Source organism: Spea bombifrons, chromosome 4, assembly GCF_027358695.1.
Source record: "Spea bombifrons isolate aSpeBom1 chromosome 4, aSpeBom1.2.pri, whole genome shotgun sequence".
In the NCBI taxonomy this organism is placed as follows: Eukaryota; Metazoa; Chordata; class Amphibia; order Anura; family Pelobatidae; genus Spea; species Spea bombifrons.
This window is the reverse complement of record NC_071090.1, coordinates 91,438,634-91,463,047: the sequence shown is the minus strand read 5'-3', so window position 1 is coordinate 91,463,047 and position 24,414 is coordinate 91,438,634. Positions and strand designations below refer to the sequence as shown.

Below are 24,414 nucleotides of genomic sequence, written 5' to 3'. Positions count from 1 at the left end.
GTAAACTATAATATTTTTTGGGAAGATCTTTAATTTCTGATCTTACTATATCTAGGAAAAGGCACTGTTTTAAAGAGAAAAATAATCATCCGGTAATAAGTAGTAATAAGTTCATCTGTTTGGGTTCAGTGTGGTTTCACACGGGATATCACATGCATAGTTATGTTATAAACGGAAAAAGTGAGAAAGAAGTGTTTTAAGGTTCGCATGTATGAAGATATTGTTATACAGAATCCTTCATGGTTGGAAGGAAACTCTCAGCTTATTTCTTGGAATTCCTTAACCATTTTTCTACTTCTGAGACGTAACACACCCAACACACTCGAGGTGTGATTCTTAGAGAGTTTTGGGGTTGTTTTGCTCTATTGACCCATGTCTATGTGCCTAGATGTTAATGATAGAATTTGTCTAAATGAGACAACCTTTCCAGGGAAATAATAATAATACATCATCCAAACTGTTTGCAAGGAGTAAATGAACATAGCAGCCAAATGATTAAATATAATATTTTAATATAATATTTTGTGCTGGATTGTGACAGCGGCTGACTGAAGATTATTATTATTATAAGGGCAGATTTACTAAAATTTCTTTGCAGTCCAGTTTTTTAGGGTGTAAGAAAGGATTTTTTTAAAAGAAAATTTTATACAGATCTCCTAACTACTTTTTATATTTTAATGACATACCTCCGTAGAATCTTTAGAAGTCTGTGATGCGGTAGTTTTTAGTCTACTAGTATAATAATAGAGTAAAATGGGTGAGAATTGATAGAACCATTGCAAAGCTTCTGGGCGCTTTTCTTTCAATATATGTCATTAGTTAAACTCTGTTCAGATTAAGTGGAATGTAGCGCTTGGCTGGAAGATTTCCTCAAACATGCCATCATTAACTGAGCAGGTAATGGCCCTTCTAAACTGAGTTCCAACTAGCCTCAGTCAGCACTTCATTCTGAAACCAGACAAGAGGGAGCTATGTGCATCAAAGTAGTTGCTACATTCCTCTGAAACTCAGCTTCTCAAGGCAACTCAAAATACCCCTTACCTTCAACTCAGGATCCCAGATGCCAAGAGATGCTTCTTAGGCCAGATGGTAGAATGGACTCAGGACTATACGTAACAGTGATAAAAAGGGGCATTAGGCTATTGTACCGGATAAACTTCTTCACAAAAAATAACTCTACATCAGGTTTGTGACTTTACATTTAATGAAAGCTTCTTATTATTATTAGTACAGAATTCTGAGAGCATCTACTCCAGACATGGAGTGTCTTGGTCACTGGAGATCTATTCTGTTGTAGTGGATGTGAGACCCCTACTCTATATCTGTTTTATTCTTAGCATTATGGAAACGGCGGCTTTAAAAAACTCTTGACAGTAGCAATTTGGAGAGCTGGTCAGCCTCAATACTTTATATAAAAATGAGCACCCAAGCCTTACAAATTGCCGATCTTGCTATTTTCCATCTAACACATGGATCAAATAATTTAAAAAAAAGAAAAACATGCTCATTTATAATGTGATTATGATAACTGAAGTTCATACACATTCAGCATATTTCATGTGGCCACGAAGAAGCTGTTTATATTGTCATTAATCCTGTGGATTTGCTGGAAAATGCTAAGCATTCCGTCATGGTACTTTTAGCTCAGGGCCCTTCAGTAGCGTGACCTTGTATGACCTTCCCAGAGATGCATGTATGTAAGTCAAGCAATTCTTTATCTGTTTGTTAGATCTTTCTAGCAAAGACCACCACACAATCCTCGTTGCTTCCCAATGTTACATGCATATATGATGCAGACTCCGTATGTAATATATACTATATTTATTGGGTGAAATTAAATTTAAAAAAACCAGTCTTCCTTTATCATACACTATATAAATCTCAATATTAAGATGCACTTTTTCCTTATTTTAGAACACTGGCAATAGACGTGTATTACGGATAATTTGAAGTTACCTTTTATAGAATCTTTATACTCTATTCATCAACATCTCTCCATTCTATCAACGTGTTTCCTCTATAGGGAGAACCTGGATTTACGGTTTCTCCACAACCCAGAGACATATGGGTGTTCTTAAGCAAGCAAGGAATTAGTGGTTCATACGCACAGCACGTTGATGAACAAGCGGGGAACCGGTATTACGTTGTACATAGGAAGTCTATAGGGCTCTAATCTAACAAATATATAGTCCAGAGAAAATAGTGGTATAGTTAGTTATTTAAACTGTACTCCAGCCTTGTCCACCCAGAAGAAGCAGATAAATAAATAATGGATATACCTGGAAACATTTTTGTTATCTTGTATATAGCGCCAACAATTTTTACATCACTTCTTATACGTATATATAGGTTAAGGCAAGCTTGAAAAGAATTGACAAACTAAGATGAGGTGTTACAATAGATAAAGAAAGCCTTGCTTGCAAGTCGATGAGTTATAGAAAAACATAAGAAATAGAGAAAATGTAAGAGATAGTGCCATAGTGAATGTGGGAGATGTATCAGTAGCAGATTAAACCCATCAATTATTATATACCGGTATATGTATTACTACCCTGGAGGTTGCAGAAAAACAGCTCTCCTATTAATATTATGTATTTTAAAAGGCATCTTAGTCCTTCTTGCAGTAGTTTACTGGGGTTGGCGCTTCATAATGCATAGTGATATCAGAGAGCTGAAATGTTATTCATATGAATAACCCCTCAAGACCCTTTTAATTTTTCATTTGCTAGTAGGAAGGGCAGTGGCGTCGGCGGGGGGGGCAGAGGGGGCCACGGCCCCCCTACATCATGCTGTGACCCCCATGTGCCCCCCCCCAATTGAAACCACTCGGCGCCCCTCACTCTCCTCCGCAAGGCTTCTGTCTTCAGAGTCTTCGTTGCGGGCCTGGCGTCTCGCCTCCCCCCGTCCTTTCATATGAGCTACTTTGCAAGTCTGGCATTTGCTAACCAGTGGCTCGCAGATATCCACCATCCCACCATATCCAACCTGATTTCCCTCCTGGGTTGGGAGTTGACTTGTTCCCTCCTCGGGGGAGGGCTCAAGGATCCGCTCTTTCGTGATTCGTGCAGGGCTTCGGCCTCTGGAGCAGTTAGTGGCACCTGCCCCGCCCACCTTGCTCGACAAGTTTAGATTTGCCCAATTAACTGGCTATCATCGCTCGTTAGTACAGAGACATAATGTGTTGCGAGACTTATCTGTATTTGAAACCCATGGTATATACGGACTGTACGGCTTGCTGATGTCCTCCCTGAATTCTGTACCCCCGGCGTTTATGGACAGTGGGAGGAGGCGCTGTGGGTCGTCCTCACGGGGGAGCAGTGGGAGAAAATTTATATCCTGACTCATCGTGGTTCTCTAAATAATAGGGACCAGGAAATGTCTTACAAACTACTGGCTCACTGGTATAGGCCCCCTGCGGTAGCGTTGTGTTACAGACCTGACGTGACGTGATGAGATGTGGGTCATCCCCGGGTTCCCTTTTACACTTATGGTGGGAATGCCCGCGAATAGTCCCCTTTTGGTCTGCTATCCATGACTGCTTACAGTCCTTTACAGACAAAGCAATCCCCTTCACACCTTATTACTATTATTATCTTTTATTTATATAGCGCCAACAATTTACGCAGCGCACCTGAATTATTTCTCCTTCAACAAATGCCTTTCACTGTCTCTTGGTATAAGAAGTCGGTCGTCCGTCATTTGTTGACGGAGGCAAGGCCTTGATACCTTTGCACTCGGTGACCCATCCCCTCCTATGTTTAAAGAACATAAGAGAGCAATGGAAGAATTGGCTCTATCAGCAGATGGTGCTGTTGAGAGGTACCAGAAGACCTGGTTTCATTGGCTTTCATTTGCCTCTAGCCCTTAGGTTCGGCCTTTACTAAGTGACGCGTCTGCTTGAGCCTCTAAGGCTTGGATTTTCTGTTTACTTTGCGCTTACCTCGCCCCCCCCTTTTTTTCCACCCTTCTCCCCTTCTTATCCTTTTCTCCCTTTATCTTCCCGTCTTCCCCATCGCCTTCCCTACCCCATCGCCCCTCTCCCACCATACCTCACCTCCGATGTGAGACGCAGCCCGAATTAGCTTTGTCCTAAGCCGGTAAAAATGTCGTGTCACCTATTATCATTGTGATGTTCCCTTTTTTGTCTCATGTTTTATACACGATCTAGGGCCAAATGCTGTGTCTATTGGATATACTGTGCAATCAGTATTTTCCTGTGATGGCATACTCCCCCTCCTACCCTTTTTGGAAACAAAAAAGACAAATAAACTCCTGATTTACCCTAATGGTTCTTGCTAATAATTCAGTTAAATTAATTTTATCAGCTGAAAATATTATGTTTTCAAGCAGATATAAGGTATGGGCTTCTTGTCTAGCTGCGTAATGCTGTTAAATATTGCCAGGCTGGAAAGGATGATGTCAGCACCGAGCAGCTACTGTGGTGAAGGGGTTTGCCCCAGACAGAGCATGACTTTTTTAATGTGCAGCTCCTCAATCAAGGAGATTAATGTGCTTAAGTAGGCTGTATAACACACTGTATATATACTTAATGGCTCAGTCATGTTGTCTGGGGTAAACTTGACAATTACAGCAGATACACAGCAGCTGCAGAGTGACCTCACCGGGAAGCACATACTGTGAAGCAGTTATTTTTTTTTTCACAGGATGTGGAAAATTATTTTGACAGAAATGTCGGAACGGGGTTCAGACAGGATTGGCGAGGGGGGAACTAGGGTCATTCCAGAATTGCAGCAGTTAGGTTGGGGCGTGACGTTGCAGTGTAGTGTGTGCTGGACACAGCTGTCTGTAAAATGCGTGTGCCCTTGTCCGCTAAACTGTTAGAGCATTGGCTCCCAACTATGGCCATCATGGCCCCTAAAATTGTGCATGTTTCCTCAACAACCTGACAAAGGCCCAATGGGCTGCTTCATTAGCACAGACTGATTGTACTGTTTGTTCTAAATCTAAAGTCTGGAAGCATTGGGGGTTCCTTGAGGACTACAAGAGTTTAATATCACTGCTTCCTGGATGAAGATAAGTGTTGAGGGACACCATTGAAAGCTCTAGAGAAGAAGTACAAAGTTTTATTGATTCAGCGTAATCACAGATGTGCCAAGCAGCATCTTTGTGGCCTTGTTAAGGCTCTAACCTCAAAGGCAAATATGGAGAAAAAGGGCATTTTGTCTTGGGTATAATTATATCGACTCACTACAGCTCAAGCACTTGGGAATGTATATTTACATGTAAAATGCATTGACATGCGTATGAATTTGGGTGTTGGATACAGGATCCAAAGGGATATTGGAGGAGCTGTACAAGCATTTGCAGAAAGCGGAATCTCTTTTCCAGACCCCTTTCATTACCTCATTCATTGCCAGTGGAAAGAGAGGGCACCCGGTTAACTGCTGCATGTCTGGTGGCTGACAGATAAAATAATGCATTAAATTAACCTCACATTCATGGCTTTCCCAAAGATTTTCACATTGTTTAAGATTTTTTTACTGATCAACAGGGAAACTATTATTAAAAAGACCGCTGGGATTAACCTGGTACATTGAAGTGGTGTAAATGCTTAGGCAGATTTATTGTAAAGTCTTGGGCAGTGAGAGCCCCTGTCATGCTAGGTATAGGTGTCAGGATAAGAAACCCCAATCCAGTGTTGGTATCACCTTGGACAAAACTTGGCAGAGGAACAGCAGGAAAGTAGTATAGGACAGCAAGAAAGAATCATAGTCAAGGCTGGTCAAGGTCTGGTATACCGGAGCAGCATTCAAGACGTCAAGACACAGGGATAAGAGAGGAACAAAAGTCAAAGCCAAGCAGAAGTCTTGTACACAATTGAGAATCCAATGGTGACAGTAAAACAGGATAAGATAACTCAAGGCAAGAAAATGGAAAAACTCTTGCGTGGGCAAGGGATATAGAGAGAGTTAGGGTATAAATACGTATAAGAAGAAGGAAGTACTTCTCCGATGCATACTACTCGGAATTACATGCTGGCTGCAGTCACCCTCAACCACTGCAGTAGAAGAGGATTTCCTCTTTAGGTAGCAGCAGCAGCACAATATGCTGTTCATCCTTGAAGACCATGCTCCGGGGTACTTGCCATTAGTACTTCAGCGAGCAGGAATGGGTTGGCTGAGACCTGGGGGGAGGCATGACAGCCCCCTTATTGTTCTATGGATCATATTAATTAATGCTGTTACTACACACATAATTCTTGGCGTTTCTGGAGCTTTAATGTTGTACAAAAACTTTGATCATACACACTGTGTTCGAGTTTTTTTTTTATAACCGGACACGTATAGAGAAAATGCATAGTGTGGGAATGCATAAAAAGCATCTGTACCTTGTAATTTTTACTTAATTTTTGAACCAGAACATTTTTATATGCCATCTTTAAAAAAAAAAAAAAAAAAAAAAATGGCTAATCACGTTTTTGGGCTCAGCACAGAGGTGTTGAGGTTGAGAGACTATAATTTAATGATAATGGAGACATTCTGCTCTTTACAGCAATGCAAATTAAGAAATCATTAATTTGTTTAGGTCTAATAATAGAGGATCAGAGGTTTAGGTGAAATGTAAGGAAGTTTTATTTTACCGAGAGGGTGGCAGAGAGGCTTAACTTAAAACCACAAGGCCCCTGGAGATAAAATTGCCCCCCAACGTCACCGAGCAACTGTCCCACAGTGCCATCTTTGCCCTCAAGCAGCTTATCAATTTCATCCTAACTCACAAACGGCTTTTCTGTGCCACCATTGTCCCTTGCAATTTACACTCTGGCACACATATGTAAACACGCTTACACAAATTTACACATGCCAACACACATACCCATGCTTTCACATACACTTAATCATACTCGCTAACAAACACACATGTACACACTCTAATATTACACACATTCTAATACACGCACTACATCTCATTTCACTTATAAATGCACATTCATGCTTACACACAAACCCAACACATGCATGTCTATGCTGACACAATCCATCTCACGCCACTTAAACATCTATACTCGCACAAATCTATGCAAACATAAAAACGCACATTTATGCTCGTACATAAAGTTTTTACATACAGATTCATGTTAACACATACTGATACATAGACATTCATGCTCACATACACTTTAACAGAGACATTCATGCTCACACACACCTAGACATAGACGTAGACCCCTGTAAATCTTGCTCAAGCCATCACTGGTTAGTTTGTAGGTATATGCACTACTGAGCAGGAGAACATATCTCCTGCGTAAAAAATATCCTGGGTGGCAAAAAGAGCAAATGGGATTGTATTGAAATGAGTAGTGGTAAAATATAAGGTGATATTCAGCTATCATACAAATGAAAGTGCATATGATGGTTGAAGTGTACATTTAATTATATAGTTCTATTTAAATACATTAGTATTTTTGTATACAATGTAAAAAAGTAAGTAATTTGATATATGATCTAAAGCCTTATTTTAAATGGACGGGGTTCAAAACTGGGTCCGGTTCAGTATTAAATCTCCAATCTTTAAGCAATATAAACTTGAAAGGGATTCCTGATATGTGCTTTGGGCATTCGTCCAGCAAAATAGGCTCCTACACGTGTAGGGAGTGAAATCACATTAAATGTTTCAGCAGAAGAATATCCTGCAAAGACCTTCTGATTGATTAGAAATCATTTTCTACCTGGAGCAATTGGCAAAGATAAGATTTCGTAACTAGTATTTAAATGCATAGATCCACAGTACAGGTGTGTGTCATGCGGTCTAAAAATCTGGGAAGAGGCTTTTTAATTGCACTTTGAACTTATCGATACAGAAATGTCCAGGTTGACGTGAGACTGGAGATGATAATTAATGGCTGATAGATTGGCTTAGTGATTAGTTAGCTGGGCTATTATTTGTCAGGTTGAGCCTGTGTTTCACGAATTCTCCAAAATAACCCAGAAGGCCAGTTTTATTAAAGTGTCAGCCAGGGTGACAACATAAGACATTCTGTCTGTGACACCCCGGGACTAGATCCTTGCCCAGACAATCATTTATGTTGGTACCTGCTTAAAGTAGGTGTGGGAACATCAAAAAAGACTCACTTCCTCATAAGGCTTCTTTTATTTGTTATGTTTAAGTTCACTGACCAACATTCACATTGCATAAAAGGGTCCAATGTGACCTGAATAGATATTTTTTGTCCACTTTCAACACATGACTATGTTAAGAATATATGTTTGATATTGTGCTCCACTTGAAAAGAAGGGATTTCACGGGCTTGGTAACATCTGGCTGTGGTCATGCTGCCTTTGTAAAGGCAAACTAGTTATTTCATGTATTATAGCATTACATTGCGATTAGGAGGTTCTGTACCATTTGGCCTTTTTTTGACTTGTGAAAGCATCCTGGGTTTACCCACAAAGACTATTTTTAAGAGCACTGTCTGAACGTATTTCAGTTAGTTATTAATCAGTGATCATAAGGCTACGATTAGGGACATTTTAATTAAACATGATCAAAATCCCAGAAAAATGCTCCACTCACCCTGGAAAAAGACACATGCTGAACAAAGAAACCTGATGTTCCTTACAAATTGCTGACTTGTGACCACAATAGAATGTGTTTGGAATAGGCAGTCATAGATGTAGGGTGGGACGGACAAAGATAAACTTGGAAGGACCGCTTAACTCTTAATATTTCTTGCAACTAAGGTACCATCTACACGAGGCAGCTTGGCGTTTTATTTTGTTAAGGAAGCTGTCATTTAAAACATAATTAGTATAGAATGCGATTCCATGGGTACTATGATTTGTGATTGTATGACCATTAGGACAACTCAAATCATGGAGAGGGCATGTCTTTAGAAAAGCAGGATGATTATAAATGAATGAAGTCATCTGCAAATAATACTTTCCTCTTGTGACACTGGCCAGTGGGAGGGCGCTTAAAAATAACTTGTATATTAATAAGCCAAAACTGAGTTGTTGGAGAAGCACTTGGCAGCAGTCAGGACATTTAGAATTTTTAAATAATTGATTTCAGCTTGCAATTGAAGTGGAATAAGCTGGTTGGATAGTGGATAGAGAATGTCTCCTGTTTAGACTATGTACGGTGCAGATGTGTAATAGGGAGAACTGCACAGGTAACCATCAAAAAGAAACCGAAGGATATTAAAACTATGTTTGAGATTCTTGTGGATTTTTAAAAAAGTCTAAAAAAAATCCAGTTTAAAGTGTCACAAACATCTCTACACTGTTTTCTGTAGTAGTACAGCAATAACCATTGTATGTTCTTAGATTGAGGAGAATTCATCTGATTTAAGGACAAGGCAACTAAAGGTATTTCAAGCTATCCAAGGTATTCATCACAGGGAAGCGTGCCAGGAACCCAGTTCCAGCACGTTTCCCCTGAGTTGAACTCCTCTGTTGATTACTCAGCAACACTCTTATCCGTTCATTGAATGGCACGGGGTTTGCGAAATCCTAAAATGTGGCCCTATCACCCATGAGCTAGAATACAGTTTTCTGAATTTCTGCCTTGGCAGTCACAGGCATTGATGACAAAAATGTAGCAATCAAAAAGAGGAAAAGAGGCTGACATGAGGCAGAGATAAATGTGATTAGGGTACATAAAACTTTGGACATTTTCCAGAAGTTTAATTAATTTTGTGTTCTGATTCATCCTTGCCTCTGTATCCGACAGCTGTGATCTATTTCACATATATTTAGAAACTTGGTTGATAGAAATGATCCAAAATATTAACTCTTTTATAGGTGACACTTATCACATAGATTATTATGTAGTAACTACCCTATTTTGGAAGTGTGTTTGTAAATTAAATTATGTAAATAAAATACATTGTTCTTCTTGTAAGTATCAAATAAAAAACATCATGCAAAAATAATAATAATAATGCAAAAAAAATGCTCAAATAGGATTAGTTTCTAGTATTTCAAATGCAATTCTAATAAATGTTAAAGTATCAACAAAGCTCTTCCAAATGGGGCTATAATTACCCCATGGTTCCTCATTGGTATACAATTTGCACTTAAATTTTGCACCATGTTTGTTCAGTACATGACCCCTTGGGTTCAAATTTATATATTTTTTTAATATCACCGCAATTCGATGATGGATTTTTTTGCAGATTTAAACCTTCAACTTTGCTTAATTTAGCTTAATTTACATGTGAAACATGATATAAAACTATTCTTTCAATGATATATTAGTTCTACACGGTGTAAACTCATCTGTGGTTTAATACTACTTATGATTATTATTCTAAGGAAAGATGTATGTCCTCTATAACTTAGAACTACGTGTTATGTCCATACATTAAGAAGCACATAAATCCAAATTGATAGATTTACCTAGGAGATGCGGATACACCAGAGTGGATCAATATTAGGTAAGATTAGCACTATCAATGTGTGTTGTAACAGCCGCCTGGCCATAATTAGCTAAATGTTGTTATTAGGTATTATTAGCAAAGAGCAAAGTGTCACGGTGTACTTGACACAGGGAGGTCCTGGCATCTCTCTGTATCATAACCAGGGTACTTTATTACTTTATATCAGAAGGAATTACCTGCATAAGATCATGTGATGCGTGAAAGGCATCACTAAACAATTATACACGCCTGTCATGCTGAACAATTAGTATGCATCACAATATAATGTGACCAAGTTAACCAAGCAATCAATAAATGGTCAAACGGCTCTTTATGTTTTTGTTGTATACCATTTCCCCAAAGAGTTACTTATTAGGAATTCTCACCCAAATAGATTTTTGTTTGGAAATAGACATTGCTTACGTTTTGTGCTTGAAAACATGCGGGAGAAAATAAACATGTGACCGACTACCCTTATGCACACACCTGAGGATTATCTCAGTGTGAGGACTATCTCTTTAACCTTTGCTCCTTTTGTATCTGTCTGTCGAAAGATGTGTCTAGTGACAAAATTAATGTGTGGACTCCATTCTCCACTCTCATATCCTCTCTTTCTTCCAACCCACGACGCCTTTTTTCTACTTTCAACTCCCTTCTCTGTCCCTCCACACCCACACCACAAACCTCTCTCACTGCCCAAGATCTTGCTACCCACTTCAAAGAGAAGATCGAGACTATTAGAAAAGACCTCTCTTCCTTACAACTCCCTCCTACACCACTCACCACCACCCTCTCTACTCCTACTATACTAACTGCCTTTTCCCCTACAACCGAAGAAGAGATAGCCACTCTTCTTTCTTCCTCTCACCCAACAACCTGTCCCCTTGACCCCATCCCTTCACACCTCACAAAGTCTCTATGTCCATCCCTTGGTCCATCACTTACCCACCTATTTAATCTTTCTCTATCATCTGGATCTGTACCATCTGCCTTCAAGCATGCGCTAATCACACCAATTCTAAAGAATCCTTCCTCAGACCCCGTCTGTTTGACTAACTACCGCCCTATCTCTCTGCTTCCTTTTACCTCTAAGCTGCTTGAACGGATTGTGTACAATCGCCTCACTAACTTCCTCTCCTCTAATTCCCTCCTTGACCCTCTACAGTCTGGTTTCAAACCCCTTCACTCTACTGAAACAGCTCTAACAAAAGTCTCCAATGACTTGCTCTCTGCCAAAGCTAAACGTCACTGCTCTATTCTAATACTACTGGATCTCTCTGCTGCTTTCGATATTGTTGATCACCACCTTCTTCTTGACTCACTTGCTTCTATGGGCATCCGAGATACAGCTCTCTCCTGGATCTCCTCATATCTGTCTAACCGTTCCTTCTCTGTCAACTTCTCAGGCAACACATCATCGCCCCTTCCACTTTCGGTTGGTGTCCCCCAAGGTTCAGTCCTTGGCCCTCTGCTGTTCTCTCTTTATACTTCCTCTCTTGGCAAACTAATCAACTCATTTGGCCTCCAGTATCATCTATATGCAGATGATACCCAAATCTACCTATCTTCTCCTGATCTCTCTCCATCTCTCATGTCCCGGATCACCAGCTGCTTGTCTGCTATTTCTTCATGGATGTCACAACACTACCTGAAACTTAATCTTTCTAAAACGGAACTCATTATCTTCCCTCCCTCCATCTCCACTCCACTACCTGAATTCTCTATCACCATTAACAACACAACTATCTCCCCTACTAACCAGGCCCGATGCCTTGGGGTCATCCTTGACTCAAACCTCTCCTTCATCCCTCACATTCAGTCCCTCGCCAGATCCTGCCGCTTACACCTAAAAAACATCTCTCGTATCCGCCCATTCCTCACCCAAGAATCCACAAAAACTCTGGTTCATTCACTTATCATTTCCCGTCTTGACTACTGCAACACTCTTCTGGTTGGCATTCCACTGTCTCGACTCTCTCCTCTACAGTCTATCCTAAATGCCGCTGCTAGGCTCATCTTCCTTGCACGTCGCTCCTCTTCTGCTTCCCCCCTCTGTGAAACCCTCCACTGGCTCCCGATTACCTTTAGAATTAAATTTAAGATCCTGGTACTGACATAGAAGGCCATCCACAATACTGCTCCTCCATACATTTCTGACCTCATTACCAAATACTCTCCTACTCGATCCCTACGTTCCTCCCATGGGCTAAGGCTCTCCTCCTCACTCGTCACCTCTTCCTTTTCCCGTCTACAAGATTTCACTCGAGCTGCCCCATATCTCTGGAATCTGCTCCCAAGGAACCTTCAGAATTCACCCTCCCTCCCGACATTCAAGAAACATCTAAAAACCCACTTCTTCAGAGAAGCATACCATCTTAGCTGCTAGAACATCCTTGTCATCGATACAACCGCACAATACCTCTCACCCTTTCTCTATGCCTTATGTTTATCACCCCATTTTCCCTCTAGATTGTAAGCTTGCGAGCAGGGCTCTCTCCACCAAATGTATCGGTTTGTCTTAGTCTGTCAATTCTTGTCTTGTCATATCCCTTGAATTTATGTATTGTATTAAGCGCTGCATAAACTGTTGGCGCTATATAAATAAAAGATAATAATAATAATAATGATAATAATTCACAAAACTTTTGTGAGCACAATCCAAAACTGCAACTGTATGTGACGGAAATGTAACCCCCCCACTAACCCAGTTACTCTACTGCATACAAGTAGTAGATTCCAGCCCAGGGGACAGGCAAAGGCTAGAGGTTAATATAGTGTCCCAAAATATTTGACTAATACTGAAATGAGCGACAATGTTCAATGCACATAGTCCTGCCATGTCTAATGCATATTTGTCAAAATGGACTGCATGAAAGGAGCACAAAACTGATACAGGCAGTGTGTAAATTCTGCCTAAAGCCTGGTGGCCACATGTGGAACTGCAAGTAAAATGCATAGAAAAGGCTTCTGGTCACATCCTCTTGTATTTTCATGGAACAGCATTTAAGCAGGAGGGGCACACACAATTAAGCAAGTATCCTTAAAGGGAGAGTAATACTGTGTTTTCCTTCATTGATATCGGTGAAGCATTTGCCTTACCGATGCCTGACTTTTAATGAAAAGAGAGGTGTTTCACTTAGAAAAAAACACATATTCACACGACCAGAGACTGCCATGTTGGGTAAAAAAATGATATGATCATTCAGGATGGTTTAACATCAGCCAGAAGTACAAATACTAGTGGCTGTACCTCATTGGCAGTAGTGAGCTTCTGCTGTGGCAGCAATGGACATTGAATCGGTGCACAGTTCTAGTAAGAATGATTCAGTGTGCAGTCTTACTTTTCTGCAAAAGTCTACATTTTAGACAGGTCATTGATCTGCCAACAGAAGTCACAAAACCCCACACGACAGTGCTTAATATTACCACATGTAAAAACAAAGCCCCAGTGAAAGAACATGTTCCGCTTGGTTTCATTAACTCAACAGAAAGGCAATTTTTTAAGGAATCTAGATTTTACACACAACGCAAGTCTTCCCATAACAAGATATATCCTAGGTCATGTGTGGTTTATCTGAGGTCAGTAGAAGGAGTAAAGATAAATAGCATATATAATTAGACCCCCGTCACATTTTCCATGCAAGCAGCATGACTCCCTCACGTTCTCAAAGCATTTTCTAGGCATGTCCTGGGGTAACCCACTAATTTGCAGTGTACTGTAACTTAGTGTAACCCGGTTAACATGTGTATACATGTCTGTCACTCACGTTATCTATAAATCTGTCTGATTTAAACAATGTTCCTGAAATAAACACTTGAACTCGAATGTTGTGGCTACAAGTTTTGCAAGCTTGCGTTTTTTTTTTCCTCTGGAATTTGGAAATGAAAAAAGATTAATTTCATAAACTCGCTATATAATTAACCACTTGGGTACCCTTTATTTTAAGTTGTTTACTGACTGTCTTCAGGTCTAAATGCATTAATGTTTATGGGCACTTACGTTCTAGGTTCCTTGCTATGACGGATAGAGACTCTAGCTTGGAAGCATGGGGGCATAATGTCATCGGGGAAGGGCTTTTACCTTTCAGCCCAGGACAAGTGCAGGCGAAAGCCCGGTAATACAGCAGCCCAAAACAAGGCTGCATAGAAGCTGCGAAATGCTCTGGACTAGTGATAAACATTTTCCTAATGTCCTCAAAAGACAGATCAATCAGTCCCTTGGTATTCAGGTAGATTCACCAGTCCATTTGTGATGCAGAAAAAAATATATATATATATTTTTTTTTAAAAAAACCACTGTTCTGGTGTTTTAAATTTTGGAATACCTGCTGTATACAGTATAGCTACATACAGTAAAAGGTCGAAATATGAGTTTGGTTGACATGAATGCCCAGCAGAATTACCTGTTTCATATTTGTTCCAAGATGCAATCGAAATACATATTCACCATTCCTGGACCCTAACAGTTTAGGATTGTTTACATTTATTTGTGAGTTTTTAGTGTACAGTCTTGCAAAATATATAAAGGAAACCAATCAATAATTATCCAGATTCTACTGAATATAGCCCTTCGTCATCCCTCGTTATCTCCCATTGGCTGCATGGTTATTCCGAACATGCAGATAAAACCAGTCCTAGTTATATTAATTAATTATTATTATATTAACGTGTATCCGTTAAGGGATCTGTTTTTCGGAGGAGAATAACAAAGTGTTTGCTTTTCTGTCTGCAGGAATAGCCTATCTGGGAGGTGCATGCAGTCCGAAACGCAAGTGTGTTCTGGCAGAGGATAACGGTCTGAATCTGGCCTTTACCATCGCTCACGAGCTGGGTCACAAGTAAGATTTTCTCAGAGTTTTTATATGGTAGTTAACTTTTTTTTTTGATTTGTAAAAGCGTCAATCTGTTCCATATGCTGGGATTATTGTTGTTTCACTGAAAGTTAAACCTCAGGTGTAGGGATATTACAGATGTGAAAACACAAAGTCATAGCGTGGACTTCATATTAAGAAGTGGGGAATAATAACAATTGTGATTATAGATGCGCAAGCATTCATTTCCTCTTCTTTTTTTATTTTTTTAGAATTTAGAATTAGAGGGGAATCAGTTACCGAAGTTAAGAATAATTATAGTTTACAAAAACCAGTACAATTTACTATTTTTACGTACAATTTTACATATACCCCAATTTGTCCAATTCTAAGATAATTCTTACTGTTTTTATTTCTTAAAACTGACCCTTCAGGATATCTAATAATTTAGTTATATTTAAAATTAAGACAGTAACCAAGTGTGGTCTGGCAGGAGCAGACCTTTATCATAATTTCTGGTCGTGTCCCCCAATTCGCTTTTTGGGTTTTTTTTCTCATTCGGTGGTCATTTGGGGGACGTTACTGGGGTACTGTGTCATTTTGCTATGCTATTTGTTTCTTATGTTGGACCCTGGTTTAACTACCCTGGACCCTGGTTAACTAAAGACCCTGGTACCCATAGGGTCTTTAGTTAAAGTTGATACCTTTTTATTTGTCCAGCGTAGAATAAGAAATAAAAGTCATGCAAACTTTCAGAACTCCATAGGTCTCTTATTCAGATGGAATCTATGAAGAACTGCCCAGCTAAAATTAGTTGTAAGCTGAAAATTAATTTGGTGTGAAGAACTGTCCTGGCCATTACGCTTTATATTACACATGTTTATTAGGATGTAGTCTATTTTTATTTTAGCATTTTACTAATATAATCTCCATCCCCTTGCTAATTACAAAAGCAGCTGCATGCGTGACCCCCAGCTCAAACATTGTTGAGGAAAGAAATATAAATACGTCCTGGGAAAAAAAAAAGTCCATATAGTCATCAGACGTCCAGCTGCTGCATCAGCAAAAATCGTAGAACCATATAAAAGGAAATAGAAAGAAAAATATTCTCATGTACAAAGTGAGTCAACTGGAAAACAAAGGACATGGGATTGTATCCGGATTAGATATTCATTATGGAACAAAAATCATATTATTATAAAAAATAAAAAATTATGTTTCAGATCATACCCCAAATCAAAGTCTCACATATTCTATACAAATGCATCTGTAGTATCCATGTAAATCGTAGAAAGGCACTTCCACTCAAATCACAATGAAAAATGTCATACCAAAATGGGGGAAGTGAAGAATGCAGGTGCTCAGTGGGTTAAATCCCAACTCAATGGATCTCTGGTAAACTGTGGTTTAGATCTTGCTGGGTCATATTGTGTGATAATAGTTTGTATTATGGAAGCATCAGCTCATAAATGGGTACCCCAAATTTGTGATGTGTTGTGTACACCCCTGTGTTGTTCAAGGGTTAAAGTTTTTCCACAGTAGTAAAATCTAACACACAATGGATCTTAATTACATTTACAGAATGCATAAATAATCTGGTGTAGTGGTGCCATCACCATATGGGATGCATGTGTGCTATGAGATCACTAAGCCGATGCGGATAATGTAAATAGAAGAATAATTAGGAATTGGAATCCACTAAAAAAAACACACAGAGATAAATTGCATGGGAAATACGCTCATTAGTAAAATGTAATTATGTCGATTTCTGCTTACTCTAGTTAGTCACAAAATGAAATACCTGCTCTCACAGTTGAAGAGTTGTGTTCACTGTTTTAGTGCTAATTGCTGCAGTTTAAAATCATAAATGTGGACCAAACCTTTTAAATGCTTAGAAAGGATAGACCTTCTCTTGGACTCAAGTACCTCTTTCTTCCATTGGTGTCTCCTTGCTAGGAGCTCTGAATGTTTGGTAGACATGAGTGTGTCCTACAGCCTTTAAAGTCACAATAATGTGTATAGAAACAGCAGAAAATGTTTATATAATAATATAGCCATACAAACTTTATGATGACTATATGTATGAATACACCAGGTCCCTGGCCTGAAGAACTTACAGTCTAAGTAAAAGAGTCGGAGGACAGCAGCAGTTACAACCTGTTGGCTATTCCATCTTAATCAGCATGGAGGTGGTGCTGGCCTCCCTGCTTCGTTAAAATGTTGGATATATTGGAAAAATCTGTTATTTTTTAAGGAATTCTAAGTGTTGGGCGCTCACAGAACTCCTTATCCTCGAGATTGTAAACATCTTCATCTAATGTACAGTATCAGTTTGTCTTAGTTTGTGCATTATAGTTTTGTGTATTGCAAGAAGTGCTGCATAAATTGTTAGTTTTATATAACTAAGAGGGAATATTAATAATTCTTGGGGAATCGGCAGCTATTCCCTAATTAACTTCCTTTCTAAACAATCTACTTATCTCATTAGCCCTCCACCGTACCAACTATAAAGTTTATAAAGACTAAAAAATGCACCAAATGAGCAGCCGTTTGGGTAGACACCAAGATCAAGTGCATCCTGGGAAACATTACACAAATCTGCCATGATACATATAATTACAAATATCTTAAAATGTTTCAGTCCAAAACAAATAATCATACAAAATATGCATATGTTTTCATGATACTTTGATTAATGTAAAGCTGGTTTTCATTGGCAGGCCTCTGTGAAATTCTAATAATCTGGGCATAAATTGTGTTTTTTAAGGATGATATCATCTCTTAAGTGCTTAAGTAGTCTATCAAGAAATGACAAGGCTCAATTATCTCGGATGATGAAAGCTAGGGTTTCTTCCTATTATTAAAGCGAATGAAGCACATTATTGTATTAGATTAAGGTAAAATTGCAACTCAGGGCTGTCTTTAATGATAATGGTGGCCTCGGCAAGCCCCCTCCCCAAGCATACTGTAGTTGTACCTGCCACTGGTAGCATACTTCCCAAGTGTCCCAGTTTTTGTGTGACACCTCTAATTTGGGCACTACAGCATAGGAAATCATGGGCTAGTTGGGGAGATCTTCTGATCACCCCTGACCGGCCCAAGGACCTGTAATGGAGGTCTGTGCCGCTGCAACACAGACCGCCATTGCAGCTCACACAAGGCCACCTTGTGAAACTGTGTATCTGAGCCCCACAGGTGCCCCTTATGGTAACGTGGGTAGGGGAAGAAAGAATTTACACGTCACAAATTTAATTGCATAGAAACAAAGAATTTGACATTGGATAAGAACCCTTTTTTATTTAGGTGAGAACCACATTAGACTTAATGTATATTTGAATAGGAAATGAAATATCATTACTTTTATGTGCAACACCCATGATTAACCATTTTCTAAAAATAGCCAAGTTCCAATTAGAGGTTTGTGTGTTTTGTTTTTTTTTAAATCTTTAATTAAAAACATTACACAGCAGTCACCACCAATGGCTTCTCATTTAAAAGCTAGGAGCGCACAACACTAATGCAGCAAAAATAAAGCCTAATCTCTTTGCTGAAAAGATTAAAGCGAAGCATAGCTGGGGAGCCTTGTGAATCTTGAAAGGGTTTCCTACAGATCTCTTATTAGGTAATACGTATCCGACTGGCTTATAATTAGTCCAAGCAATTAACATCTATGGGAAAAAGTGCATGTGTGTGATTATAGAGAAGAGATGCTGAAATGTCTGTAACACCCCTAATATTTCTGGAGTCTTACATGTTCTATAAGCCTGTACTTAAATTGAATCTATAATTAACCGTTAATACTGAAATAAGTTAAGTTATTCGTACATAACTAGTTTAGGGTAAAATGTGCATCATGTCAGCAAAAACAAACGAAAAAACATGATTTCTCTATAAATTGCAAACCAAATAGTAAAAGTAGCTTAAAATAAATCATTTTGAGAAACCCTCACCGCCATGGTAAATTTATCCAACAGATGTGGTTGTTCACACACGTAGATTGGATGTGCAACCCATGGATGTTACTGTACACAATATAGTGAAAGGCAGCTACATATACGAAGGGGTTATATTTTTGTAATCTAGGTTCCAAATACATATCCCTACAAGTATGTCAACCTTTTTTGTGTCTCTGGCACACAGCTTTTGGGGACTACAACTTCTGTCTCTTTCATCTGTATTGTGGCTGAAAGTGAGCAGAATTGAAGTCAACTAAAAGCTCATCATTAAAATAAAAATAAAAAAATGTGTCAAATTAGTTTTAATGGGGATGATCTCAAAATAGGTGAGCTGCACTTTAATCCATCCCACCACACAATGTCTGGTACCATGCTAGCAAGCAGCCATGTTAGACTACCTGCTCCATGGGACGATTGCTTCTAAAGGCAGCAATTAGGCTTCAGTTTCTCTTTATTCTTCATGAAGCTGCTGATCAATCTATGATCAATAAAAGTATGAGATTCAGCAGAGTAGATAGAGCAGCACATTGAAATATACTTAGCAAATTTCCTTAGATGTATTGGCAGGGAATGACTAAAATACATGGCTACTGTTTGCTTACCTAAACTTGTAGTAAGTTTTACGCATTTGGAAAATTCTGAAGAATGTTTTGTGAAACCTTGTGCTTATGTTTACTTGAAAGTTGAGAAGTGCTATAGCCTACTGCTATAGAGTTTTAAGACTCTTAAAATGTTTTATTTCTTACCGTAAAGTTTTTTAATATACTGGCTGAAGCCTTCCATTGTTGAGGTTTTACACAAAGGGAAATGCTTGTTTAGCCTTTGTACAGTAACTACTTCATATATGTTCAGTAGGTAAATGGCTTAGAGTGGAATGAAGTTGAGTACAGATTCATATCTCCAGTGCCCCTCTATCAGGTTGTGTTGGTCCTCTTGTCCAGAAGTTCACAATGTTTGGTGGGTATGAGAGTATCACAGTGTTCTACAGCCCTAAATATGACAATAATGCATATAGGAACAACCAGAAATGTTTATACACATTAGTCTTTTCCTAAATCTCCTGATCAGTTACAAAACTTGCTTTCAATAGATGACAAAGTCACAAAAAGTGACAAAAAGTAGTAAAACAGCACCCTTGGCCAGGCTATTAACCATATGAAATGTTGGGAGGTATGTATCACTAGCCACACTCCACTTTTGGAACTGTTATATAAATAAAGTAGATTATTAAAGTGAGTAATAATTTGAGTAATAATATAGGTGCCTTAATATTCCTATCAGATATTTATAATGATCATTCGTAAGTAGAATTGGATCCAAAGCATGATTTACATATCAAAGTAAAGAAATGCCAAGTAAAAAAAGTGAAAAATGTATCAATCAGAAAATACTAAAACCACTAATGTAACAATATAGCAAATCAGTGAGCGAAATTCATCCAGAGATAGTCCAGGGTTTCGTTAATTAGTCCATGCCAATCAGCAACCACAAATGAATCCAGTTATAGAAATCAGTGAGCAAAATTCATCCAGAGATTAATAATCAAAACTTCCTTTAACAAATCCAGGTCAATCAGCAATCACAAATTTAATCCAGTTACAGAAACTCAGTGAGCAAAATGTATCCAGAGATTAATAATCAAGAGTTAATCTAATAAATCCAGGTCAATCAGCAATCACAAATTCCTCCAAAGAGCAGTAAAATAAAAGTGAAAAAAATATTTCAGATGGCAAAACTTCATACTATTCATGTGATTATTAGTATGCATTTTTGCCTTCTGAAATAGTACCTTATTTTTTGGATTCCGTAAATTATTTCTTACTTTAATAATCTACTTTATCAGTTCGTAATATATGTATAAGCATCACTTGGATCATCTATATTTTTTTTACATATTTTTTAAATCTTCCTAGAAGCAATGTGTTGGTGTCTTGATCCAAGCTATGAACTGTGTCCAATGAGCACACATTAACACAATGCTAATCTGTATATAACTCAGAGGCTGTGAAATTCTTCTTGGATCGTACCTCACATTTTCAGTCCCCTACATACCCGAACATTCCCAACAAAAGAACCATCCAACTAATCTCAAATTTAATCAGCAAAGGTGCCGTGGAAGCTGTCTGTAGTCTTTGTATCTTAGAAGTGTTATCAGGGTTAGTAAGCCAAGTACATGTATAACCATTCTCACCCAGTGTGCCACTCCTTAGTACTTAGCAGGTGGAGAATGTGTGGGAATGTGAAGGCATCTGCAGTGAAGGAACTATGGACATCTGCCTAGGTGAGCCCATATGTGTGTTTAGGGGCAGATATGTATAAAGGCAGTGTAAATAAAATAATTTCCGTTCTTGCTAGCTAGCTACGGCTCTGGTCATGGACAATGGAACTAACCACAAGGTAACACAATTTAGAAAATAAATACAGACTTTATTTGCTACGTTGGTCTATACTGTAATTACAGCATAAGGTATCATATACAAGATCTGACCAGACATGACCATCCATCCCAAATCAGTAAAGGGACTCTCCAACCATTATATGCACTTTAATTTATATCATAGCAGAGTTTTGCTTTTACATTTCTGTGTGATCCCAGTTGCAAATGGATGGGATTATTCTTTAGAATCCCCGATATGCACACCCTGCCCCCAGTTACTTTGGCTTGCAGCCCAAACACATCTCCTGCTGCCATTACCCACATGGCATACTCACCAGAAGTGACTTGACAATTAATATAATTAGCCCACTATAAATGAAAGATGGTTATCATTGATCCACACTATATTCTGTCTTCGTCTGTCAGAGAATCCATAAATAGTGAATACGGCATATTCTAATGTGGTTAAAATGTTTTAGACTGGGATAAATGTATTGAGATGTACATTTTAAAAAGTCAAAAATGTGATGTATGAATAGAGCGAATCCTGCCTTCATTGAGACATGATTAGTATAGCTGCAGGAATCTGCCATCAAACTCCAGAACTGAGACGTATCCCTGCCTGAACTCCAGATACATATGAAAGGGAGATAAAGGTTAGCTCTGAAAAAAGAAACACTACAAATACAGATTCTCTTATTAACAGTACCAGTACATACCATCCTGCATTTTTTATGTTTACTTAGTCTTGTCTAGAGTTATCTCCCCTACAATGATACTAAAAACACGTGTATATTATGATCTATTGGCAAAGAAAACAAATTAAAGAGACAATCTAGCAATCATATGCACTTTAACACATATGATAGCTGAGTCAGGGTCCCTTTAAACCATTGTGGTGACCATGGAGGAGACTGGTTATGGAGCTTCTCCTGAGGGTAGATTATAGGTGTATGCATTAAATAGTGAGATTCCTGCTTGGGACACTGAAGTTTTTCTTTAAAAAGAAAGAATGCATATAATCTGTATTCTGTAAGTACTATGCATGTCCCTGATGTAGAACGTCCTCTGTGGTCCAGTGATTCTTGGCACTGATTGCTTAAAATGAATGGGGGTGCTTCCGGCACATGCACACAAGGGTCTGAACGGGCACCCCGTAACCACAGCATTCACCGAGCCAGCACTGGGGCTGGCTGGCAGTAACTATGACAAGTGCATTAATATCTGTTCAGCCAAATGCATCTCCTGTCTGGAAAATAGCTGGGGCAGTAAAGGAGGAAATGCGTAAGGGGGAATTCTTCAAAATCACCCCATGTATTTGCAAACATTAGATGGCTAGAGTGGCCCTTTAAGACCGGCACAAATTAATAGGAAATGTTTTTTTTAATTAAATGGGTTATCACCAGAGAAGTAAACAAATGGGGTGATTCATAACAACCACTTTTCTATCTGAGGGCTCCCAATATTATTAGCAAGCATGTTCAAAGTTCACAGATGCAAAGCCCCAAACTATTCAAACCTTTCTTGAAAACTGTTAAAAACAAATTTTAGAAAGAATCCCCATAAAATGACTTCTGGCAACTGTGCTGTTGTTTTGTTTCAGGGATTTATCGAGTGCTCCGTTGATGAAAGCAGAAACAAAGAGTGCTGGGAATTAGCTAAACCAATACACAAAAAAGTTATCATTCCAAAAACATACTGGATATTTCAACTTAAAAACATGAAAAAGCAACCCATTTGGAGTCATAGGTCAATCAGCTAACTGGTAAACGTTTGCTAGGGGCAAACTAACATGAGTGCCGACACCAATGTGTCCCGTAACAGAGGCACCTAGCGCCGTCATGTAAAGCGCATAGTAGGGTAACAGTGATGACAGGGATGGAGTGAGAGTTTGTATGTATGTGTGTATGTATGTGTTAGTGTTTGGCGTTAGCATATGTGGCTTTATGGTGCTTGAGTGTTTGTTCTAGTGTATGGTTTTAGCATGTGTGTCAACATATGGAGAGCGTCAGGGGTGGGCATAGAGATAGTGGTGTGAGGGAGCAGAAGGAAGGAGATAGCGTGTGTTTGTATGTGTAAGTGTATGTTGTTAAAGTAAGGTGGGTGTTAGTGTGTGCATGTGTTTTAGTTACAGTGGGGTGAGGTGAAGAAATGCTGCATTCAAGAGTCACTAACCCTAGGCTCATCTCTGAGGTTAGGACCTTAGCGGCCAATAACATAAAGCAAGACAGAATTTAACTGATTCCTGTCTATCCATGCACTTTGTGATGTCATTAATTACGGGGGTTAAGATATATATAATCACCACAGTTTAAGTGCTAATGGCAATACATCCTTAGCATTCTCCTGCAATTCTTATCAACTGTACTAAAACTTTAGTCATGGCATATTTCTATTGCGGAAAGATTGTGTACGTTCATTAAATCGCTCCGTTTCCCTCATATTACAAACGTTGGTTGGACATTCCAGACTAACATGCATTCAAGACTAAAGTCAGGTTCCGATATAAAAACTGCTTTAAATTGACAAATAGCATAAAAATATTTTGCGCTCAAATGTCACTCGGACACTTGTGACGATATACCTTTAAGGAAAAGGTGTTGTACTGCTGGAGAGTTTGGTATGCCAATAAAAATTGGCCTGAAATCCTCAGCTTGTTCCAATATCTGCTTAGCCGTTATGCCTGGAAATCCAGAGTCTGGAGCAAAATACAACATCGCTGACCAGATCCAGACAGTTAATGACATTTTGTAAATCAGATTTGTGACGTGAGCCGTCAGAGGGTTATAGAGTCATCAAGGAAGGGGCTAGGATCAACAAAGCTACAAGTGAGATGGGTGCCAATGAATGACTGAATACGGCCTTCCCCGAACACCGTGATCCCTCTTGCTA

At 38.9% G+C, this 24,414-nt stretch overlaps 1 protein-coding gene across 1 annotated transcript in view; it reads left to right on the top strand.

The window, feature by feature from the left end:
- ADAMTS17 (ADAM metallopeptidase with thrombospondin type 1 motif 17) overlaps positions 1–24,414 on the top strand; it is an 84,911-nt gene that overhangs the window by 19,030 nt on the left and 41,467 nt on the right. The window contains exon 9 of the mRNA XM_053463779.1: positions 15,111–15,216. Coding sequence (XP_053319754.1) covers positions 15,111–15,216 — 106 coding nt within the window. The remainder of the gene's footprint in view (positions 1–15,110; positions 15,217–24,414) is intronic.